Source organism: Marmota monax, unplaced genomic scaffold (assembly GCF_021218885.2).
Source record: "Marmota monax isolate L192 unplaced genomic scaffold, Marmota_monax_Labrador192_F-V1.1 WCK01_AAM20220418_F8-fsc00007, whole genome shotgun sequence".
NCBI lineage: Eukaryota > Metazoa > Chordata > Mammalia > Rodentia > Sciuridae > Marmota > Marmota monax.
The window spans coordinates 3575402-3584605 of NW_026692781.1; the positions used below are offsets into that span (position 1 = coordinate 3575402).

The window sequence follows — 9204 nt, forward strand, 5'->3', positions numbered from 1 at the left end:
CCAGAACTAAGGCCTTTATCCAGAAAACATTTACCAAAAATGTCATGTGAGGCATGGAGCAAAGAAATGAGATTCTGTCCTCAAGGAGGCATTAATAGCCTAGTGCCAGGCTGGGCACAAAGGAAACAATTGGCCTAAGTGGGAGAACTGCTAGGGATGGAAGGACCCAACAGGGCCAGAGAAGTAGGAAGGGAGGGTTCTAGAGATTGTTTCTGTGCAGGGAAATCATTTATTCAGGGTCTTTAAAAAAAGAACCCAGCCAGGCATGCTGGTGCTTACCCCAGCTACTTGGGAGGCTGGGCAGGAAGATCCCAAGTTTGAAGCCAGCCTGGGCAACACAGCCAGACACGGTATCAAAAATGACTGGGGTTGCTAACGAACTGAACAGACACTTCTCAGAAGAAGATACATAGTCAGTCAACAAATATATGAAAAAATGTTCAACATCTCTAGTAATTACAGAAATGCAAATCAGATCTACTCTAAGATTTCATCTCACACCAGTCAGAATGGCAGTTATCAAGAATACAAAATACAATACGTGTTGGTGAGGATGTGGGGGAAAAGGCACACTCAAACATTGCTGGTGGGACTGCAAATTGGTGCAACCAATCTGGAAAGCAGTATGGAGATTCCATAAAAAACTTGGAATGGAACCACCATTTGACCCAGCTATCCCACTCCTTGGTCTATACCCAAAGGACTTAAAAACAGCATTCTACAGTGGCACAATCACATCAATGTTCATAGCAGCACAATTCACAATAGCTAAACTGTGGAAGCAACCTAGATGTCCTTCGATAGATGAATGGATAAAGAAACTGATATATATATACACAGTGGAATACTACTCAGCATTAAAAGATAATAAAATTATGGCATTTTCAGGTAAATGGATGGAGTTAGAGAATATCACGCTAAGTGAAGTAAGCCAATCCCAAAAAACCAAAGGCCGAATGTTCTGATAAGTGGATGCTGAACCATAATAGGGGGATGAGCATGGGAAAAATGGAGGAACTTTGATTGGGCAAAGGGGAGGGAGGGATGAGGAAGGGGAATGGGGGCAGAAAATATGGTGGAATGAGATGGACATCATTACCCTAGGTACATATATGACTGCAATTGTGTACAATGAATGAAAATGCATTCTGCTGTCATATATACCTGATTAAAATTAATTAATTAATTAAATTTTAAAAATAACTGGCGTTGGCCAGGTATGGTGGCGTACACCTATAATCCCAGTGACTTGGGAGGCTAAAACAGGAGAATCCCAATTCAATGCCAGACTCAACAAATTAGCAAGGCCCTAAGCAACTTAGTGAGACCTTGTCTCAAAAGAAAAATAAAAGGGCTGAGGATGTAGCTTAGTGGTAATATGCCCCTGGGTTCAATCCCAGTACCAAAAAAAAAGAAAAAGAAAAAGAATAAGAAAGACTGGGGTTGCAGCTCAGAGTAGACCAACATTGACCTCAATCTCCAGTATCGAGAGAGAGAGAGAGAGAGAGAGAGAGAGAGAGAGAGAGAGAGAAGGCTGCCTTAGGTATACTTTTCAACATTCATCTTTTACTCCAATAGAGTACAATATAAAAGAAGAGACAGAACTCTTACACAGATAAAAGAAGGGTAGTGGAGGGAAAACTTGCCCCACAGAAGCTACAGAAGCATGAAGCATTTCAGCAACTGCACAAGGATCCCCCTGGCTACAGGGTCCATCCTAAGGATGAAAATGACAAGATGTGGATAAAAAGAGAGACAAGAGATAATTTCCAAGAGGCCTTAAAAGCCATGGAGAGAGTGAATCTGGAGGATGATGGGAAGGCTACTAAGGCAATTTAAGCCTGTGAGCAATGATTAAAAAAATTGGCATAGGGATATCACTTTGTAACAATGCAAACTGGAGCTGGAAACAAGAATGGGGACAAAGAATGAAGATTAGAAAATTATAATAATCCACATAAGAATTGACAAAGGCTTGAACTAGACCCGTGGGGGCCAACTGGAAAGTCAAAGGCAGACCAAAGATTTCAAGGATGCTAAAGATTAAGGCTTTGATCAACTAGATGTAGAAGACTGGTGAAGATGAAAAAACACAGGATGACTATAATATTTCACACTTGAGAGTTTTCAAGAAGAGGCAGAGCGTAGGAGAAGCAGGATTAGGACTGATATAAGGGTGGAGAGACCTCGTTTAATGGTGAGTATAGAGTTCCCGAGCAGCATTTAAACAAAGATCTTATGAAGGTATCCAAATACCAATGCAAAGTCAGCCCTTCAGTTTCAGACCTAGAGGTATGGATTCCAGGGAGCTGTGGCAGGCAGGGGAAGCAGAAGGAAGTACAAGAGCCAGAAATGACACCAAAGCCCCGGCTGTCATTCCATCAGAAATGAAAGATGGTGCCTAGACCTGCTGAGGGGGGAAGACTGAAAGGCACCGCTATGCCCCTGGCTCTGGCCACAGAGGGATTGCTATGCTTGTAGAGAGAGCAACTTAGGTTTTTCACAGAGAAGACAGAAAGAAGCCAGATTGCAGAGGGCTGGGAGTGAATGGGAGGTTCCTTCTAACAGCTTAGCTGTCAATGGAAGGAAAAAGATAAGGGCCTAGCCAGAGGGGGGAGGAGCAAACAGAGTGATGGTGTCTGTTGCTGTTCTCTTTTGTCTTTTAAGATAAGAAAGAGGACTGAGAGTGTAGCCCAGTGGTACACTGGGAGTGTAGCAAGTGGTAGGTAGAGCACTCGCTAGCATGCAGGAGGGGCTTCAATCCCCAACACTGCAAAAAAAGAAAAAAAAAAAAAAAGAGAGTCTTGAGAATATTTGTAAGCTGAGGGGAGGAGAGAGGAGCACAAAGAAGATGACTTTATCTGAAAGTGAAGGCCCCTTTCCTCTCACTCACAGGGACACACAGTAAATATTTCTTTTAGTCAGCAGCATTTCCTGCCAGCATGGCACCCTTCAGGGCAAGCTCAGAGGTGGAAGAAAAGTGCCATCTTAGCAGGTTGCTCTCAGAGCCCTTCCATAATGGGCTGTTCCTCCCCAGCAACCTTCCCGCAGGATGCTCTCACCACTTGTCAGAGGGCCATTTGGCACCCAAATCCCTGAGTTATCCAAATCGCCAGGAGCTCCACAGGTCTCTCTCTAGCTTCCTTCTCACAGCAGCGGTGGTGTGGGTGGTGTGGGGCTACAGAGATGCAAGAAGCCAGCCCCACCTGAGCCTCTGGCTCCCCTTGCAAGGCATCCACCAGACATGAAGGTAATCTCTCCCTCTCCCTCCCCCTTCCTTCCCTGGCAGAAACCAAGCAGAGAAACTCTTCAAGCCACTTCAAAGTCTTGCCAAAGACAGGACTGTGTTCTGTCCTGATAACTTGAATCTGATTAGCAAATGGAGTTTATGCTAGTTATGGCTAAGACTAATTGAGTGTGCCCTGTGCCAAGCACTATTACAAGTGCTTTACATTCTCTTCATCCTCACAACTCTATTTTTATCACCTTCATATTACCAGTGAAGAAACTGAGTGCAGACACATCTAAGTAATTCGTTCAAGGTCACAAATGCCAGTGACCGCTATGGCAGGACATAAAACAGACCAGACCATCCGACTCCAGAGCTGGCACTGCTGCAATTTATTTTCAAACACCATCCAAAAGTGCAGTGTACAATAAACCACAAGAGTCAGGAGGAAATGTATATTATCAGTCACAAATGAATCAACAAAGCAAGAATTTCAGTCCCTCTCCCATAGTATTTTTTTTAACCTCAAGATTTTCTGCCTTTGAGCCAGAAGCCCAAACTTAAAGTTTGAAAGGCATATTTATTTAAAGAGCACTTCTACTGAGAATATAATAAATGCCACTGAATTGCACACTTAAAAAATGGTTAAAATAAGGGCCTGGGGATGTAGCTCAGTAGTAGAGCACCTGCCTAGCATGTGTGAGGCCCTGGGTTCAATCCCCGGTACTGCCAAAGGAAAAAAAAAAGTTAAAACAGGGTGAGGTGTAGCACAGTAGTAGTATGCTTGCATAGCATTCTCAGGGCCCTAGATTCCATCCCCAACACCACAAGAAAGAAAAATATTTTTAAAGGTTAAAAATAGTAAAAACTTTTAAAATATGTATAATATCTATGTATATATATATATATATGTACATAAATACATATAGAATCTATATATAATCATAGCAAATAAATTAAAACAAGCATTTTTCTCTTTATATTTTTTAAGATGAAATCATTAAAATCAAAGCCTGTCTTCAGTAGCCCTCTTTAAATACTTAAAAAAATAAAAATAAAAAAAGCTAAACTAATCAAAATCAAAGCAGCAAGGCAGCCTGGTGTAAAGGTCTGTGAGACCAGAATACACACTCATTGCTCCAGCTTCCCTAGGCACCACGACTGTCCTTAAATGGCCTCTAGGACCAGTTCTAACCCCTAAATCATGGAATCCCTGGGCTGTCTGCAAATCTCATTTTAGGATAAGCTGTTGCTCCTTCAAGACCTGGCCACAGGCCTTGATACAGGAGTCTAGAGAAATGCACCTAAAGAGGAACTCTATCAAACTGGGCTACCATTCTAGCAGTCAGTTCTATTTGTTGACTAAGATGGCAAATTGTTACTTGTAGATCATTCTAAATGACCACCCAGGACAAAAGTGAAGCAATGCTGAAAAATCAAGTGCAAAAAATTACATGAAGAAAGGCTCATCTGGCCACACACAGACTAAGAAAATCAAACATTCTGAATCAGAAGTCAGTTTAGAGTTTCTCAGGGGAAAATAAACAAAGATAACAGCACTGCTGGGATTACCTGCTTCAAACACACAAACGAATATGGCAAAGACTGAGATCTTCAAACTTTATTGAGATTGTTCCATTCTCCCAGAGATGCCCAAGTCGACATTTACATAATTCACCTTTGATTAATTTAAAGAATCAAGGTGATACTATTAATAACACCAACTAACTAATTTTTCAACTGGCATAACTCCAAGTGCCCCTTACATTTCTTAAGATGGAATTTGGGGGTGGGTTGAGGTGAGAGGTGAAAAACAAAGATAAATGAAAGTAAATACACAAATTGACTGACTAGAAAGCCTGCAAAGAACAGTTACTTGTACCGGAGATAGGGATGTTTGAAATCTACTAATACAAGGATATTAGCTGACAGAGGAATTTAATAATTTCATTTTTAACTCCCTCTGAGTATAAAGCTTACCCCAACAGATTTTTATATCATTTCTAGGTCACACATAAACTTCTGAACCAGATTATTCTTAAAAACATTACAATTTCTCCCCTGCTCTTTAATGTCACAACAACAACAATGCAACAAAAAGTAAACTTTATTTTTAGACTTGAAAAAATCTGTGTTTTATTTTTCTGAAATGGAATAAGTTTAAAAAAGAAAAAAGAAAAAGGAAACTGCTGTTTGAATTTTAGTAATCCTACTTTCTCCTAAATCCTGGAACCCCAAACTCTCTCTAACCAGAAGGAAAGGAAGAAAAAGTTCTGAGTGCTCCTGTGCCACTCTGGAAAGTTAAAGCACAATGTCTCTCCCTTTGGCTTTCTGCTCAGGCATATTCTAGCCTCCTGCTGGTCACCATTCACACTGCTGAAGTCATATTATATGACACCTGCCTTATGGTGGGCAAAGGCAAAGTCTGTCAACTTAGCATTCATGTAGAAACTGGTTCAGTGTTTGAGCTACTAACTTCTTGCTTGTAATGTTTAAACAAAAGCACTAAACCACAAGTTCAATCAACCAGTATTACAGACTAAATGGAAATGGGTTTGTAATTCCCTGTAAACATTAAGCCCTTCCAAAACCCATTCCAGCAATTTGGTTTTTCAGTTACACGACCTCGACACAGGCCATCTCTTTTAGTTGGGAAAACATAAGATACATTTAAAATGTAGAAAAGCATTTCCCACAATATGATGTGCAAAAATAGAAGTAGAATAGGCAGGTATTTCTGTTCTCAAATTCCACTGGTAAATTTCTTTTCTTTTCCCCCGTTAATTTGATCAACCATAATTAACAGTGCTGTTACTACAAGCAGGAAGAGGCCCTGCAATTAATTCTACTTACATTAAGATTTCACCCATTAGCTCACAAAAGTGGACAACTCAAAATATTGTCTTCAAAAGCTTGCATTTTATCTCTAATAATTAACAAAATAAGCATAAAAATTGAGTATACGTAAATTCTGGTCCAGATCCTATAGAAAACAATCAACCTTTAAACCAACCTCTCCATGTTAGGGACAATTGGTTAGGGAAAGTAGCAATAGAAATAATTAAGCACCTTACAAACTCACTCAGACTTCTGTCCCAGCTCAACTATGACCTCTTCTGAGAATTAGCCTGTTTGCATTCTCTCCTAGCACTCCTTCTCCCCTCGGGGCTCTCCCAACCCTCACTGATCAGATCCTATGGAATCCTTTGCCTTCCTACCCTCCTCTACTAATAACTCCTGAAGACTCAGAGGGCAGGGACCATTGTGACTTGGTAGGCCTTCTGGTCTTGTTGAGCAAATAAAAACTATAGATTTACATGCTATGAGGTATTTAAAAAACACAAATGCAGGCGAGCAGCCACTATACTTTGCCAGAGAGAAGCCAACAGAGGCTTCTCAGAAAATATTCACCCTGGATCTGAAAGCTGAGTGTGACTCACAAACAAAGAAAGGCACTTGGGACTTGGTGGGTAGCTCAGTGTTTAGCATGCATTCCTTGGGTTCAGTCTTCAGGAAAAAAAAAAAAAAAAAATTAAAGCCAGGCCCTCAGAGGAGGAAAAAGCCTGCAGAGAGGGTAAGGATGAAGACCTGAGGTGTTGTCAGAACAGCAGAGGATTCTGGTACAATCAGGAAGAATATGGGAGGAGGCATACAGGTTGAGGGTGAGGGGCTAATATATAGGCCAGGTTAAAGGGGTTTTATTTAAGAACTCTAAGTTTTGAGAAGCACCTGAAGTTATTCAATTCAAGCAGTGATATGAAGATTAATCCATTAAGAGTCTTCAGCCAGAAGACTGGCTGAGTACTCAAAGAAGATCTGAGTACTCAAAGAATTTTGTCTACAGATATCTATATAGGTTATCTGGACCTTTTGATTCCCAGGTTACTATCCTGCCCACATTTTCATACACACATAGACAGACATAAAGATATATATACATACATATACATATGTGTGTGTATTTCATAGATCTATGAAATAAATACATAACTGAGTTTCCTCCACACCGTAGCAGGCAAAATAAAGGCTAGTTTAAACACCTAATGAAATTTCTTTAACAATGATTTTTCCAAAGGGGGGTGGGGGGTAAGGAATTAAAATTTTTAAGTAAAAGGCTGAAAAAATATTTAACACAGATACCCTGAATTCCTTTTTATCACTATCCTTAAATATCAAGATTATGGGACAGCAGCACCCCATCCCAGTGTCAATAAGGATAGAAGCTAAGAGCCCACTTTACCGAAGCCTTCGTCAAGTGACAAGACTTAACTGAAGGATCCAATAGAGAAGGTTCTAAGAGAAGGTCCTTCACGTGCTTGGTTGGCCCAACGAAAAGTAAAACCGGCTTCTTGCCGTTCGACTTTGCAAGCATTTAAAAATATAAGATAGGGGGATATTTTTGAGCCGGATAGAAGGCACCTAAAGACAGAGAGCAGATCACAGGCAGCCCCAGGTTCCACTCTAGCAGATCAGCCCTGGACCAGAGGGAAGCATCCGCCCGGTGCCAGGCAGTAAGCCAGGGCGCCCGCTCTCCCCGGCAGCCGGGCTGGGCGGCAGGCGGCGCGCCCCGGCACTGAAGGAGGCGGGTACCCGGACGCGCCGCGCGCCGCTAAGAGCTGGACTGCAGGGCGGGCGTGGAGTGGCGGCTGTCAGGAAGGAGGCCAGCATCCTCCCCGGCCTCGGAAAGAACCTGGGCCTCCGCGGCTTCTACGTGGCCCAATTACCCTCGGCGAGAGGGTCATGACGCGAGGCAGAGGCGCGGCTGAGCCCGCAGAGTCCCCCAGGACCCGGTCCGCCAGGCGCGACGCAGGGGCGCTGGAAGCCCAGGGCGGCGTCCCCGCAACCCCACCCCACCCGTGCTGTCTGCTCGCGTGGCCGTCGGCCACGGTCTCCGGCCCCCGCGCGCGCGGCGGGGGAGGGAGATGCGGCCGCGTTGCCGGATGCCCAGCTCCGCCGCACCAGCGATCCGGGAGATAAAAGTTTGCAGCATGCGGCTCGTCTGCGGTGCGAGTCACATCCGCCGCGCCGCCTCCTGCAGCACCAGCACTCAGAGAACGAACAAATAAATAAAATTAAATTAAAAAATGTTAAGGCCAGTAGGCCCCGGAGCCGGCCCCTCTGCCTCCCGGGCGTGCCTGCAGGCGAACCCAGCATCCTGCACCCACTCCCGCCCACAACCGCACCTCCCTCCCGGCCTCAGCGCCCGGCCTGGGCCGACCCCGCCGCGATCGCCGCACTGACCGATAACCTCCTGCAGCTCATACGCGTCCCTGCAGATGGGCCAGCCCACGGCCTGTGCCGCTGGGGCCGGGGCCGGGGCTGGGGCCGCGGGGGCCGCGGGGGCCGCCGGGGTTGGGGCGGGCGCTGCTGTCGCGATCGCCGGGGCCGCTGCCGTTGCTGTCACCGGGGCCGCCTGCTGGGGAAGCTGGACGTGCACGGGCGAGCCGCTCGGCTCCGCCATGATGCTGCCGGAGGAGAGCGGGAGGACGCGCCGGCCGGCGGACGACCTTCCACTTGAAACTTCCCTTGCCTCGCAGCCGACACCTCTCGACCGGCGCACGCCCTCCCCGCCCGCCGCTGCCGCCGGAGCCAGCCACGAGGGGAGGGAGCTAGGGAGGCCGAGCCGGGCGGAGGGAGGAGGCAGCGCTAGCGGAGGCGGGGAGGGGAGGAGGCGGCGGCCGCCGCGCTAGCAGTGCGCCCCGAGCCTCGCGCGCGCAGTTCTCTGCCTCGGCTAGGGGAACCGCCACCCCGCCGCCCCGCCGCCCCCTCCCGCTCTGCTCGCGGCCTGGGAAGTTTCCACCCACGAAGAGCAAGGCTGCTTTATGTGTGCTTTCGCGGCCTGCGGTCCTCTCCCTTCTTATTCCCTGCTTTCCCTGCGCCTTCGCCCCAGACAATCAGACTCTCCAGAAGACGCCCCCTGGGACCCCGAGGGCGGGGTCTTTGAACGGCCGCCAGGTTCTCAGCTTCAGGAGTCT

General features: G+C 45.9%; 1 protein-coding gene across 1 annotated transcript in view; it reads right to left on the reverse strand.

The window, feature by feature from the left end:
* Positions 1–8826, reverse strand: part of Stk39 (serine/threonine kinase 39) — a 266714-nt gene extending 257888 nt beyond the window's left edge. The window contains exon 1 of the mRNA XM_046447447.2: positions 8471–8826. Within this exon, the coding sequence (XP_046303403.1) occupies positions 8471–8690 (220 nt within the window). The 5' untranslated portion in view covers positions 8691–8826. The remainder of the gene's footprint in view (positions 1–8470) is intronic.
* Positions 8827–9204: the final 378 nt, after the last annotated feature.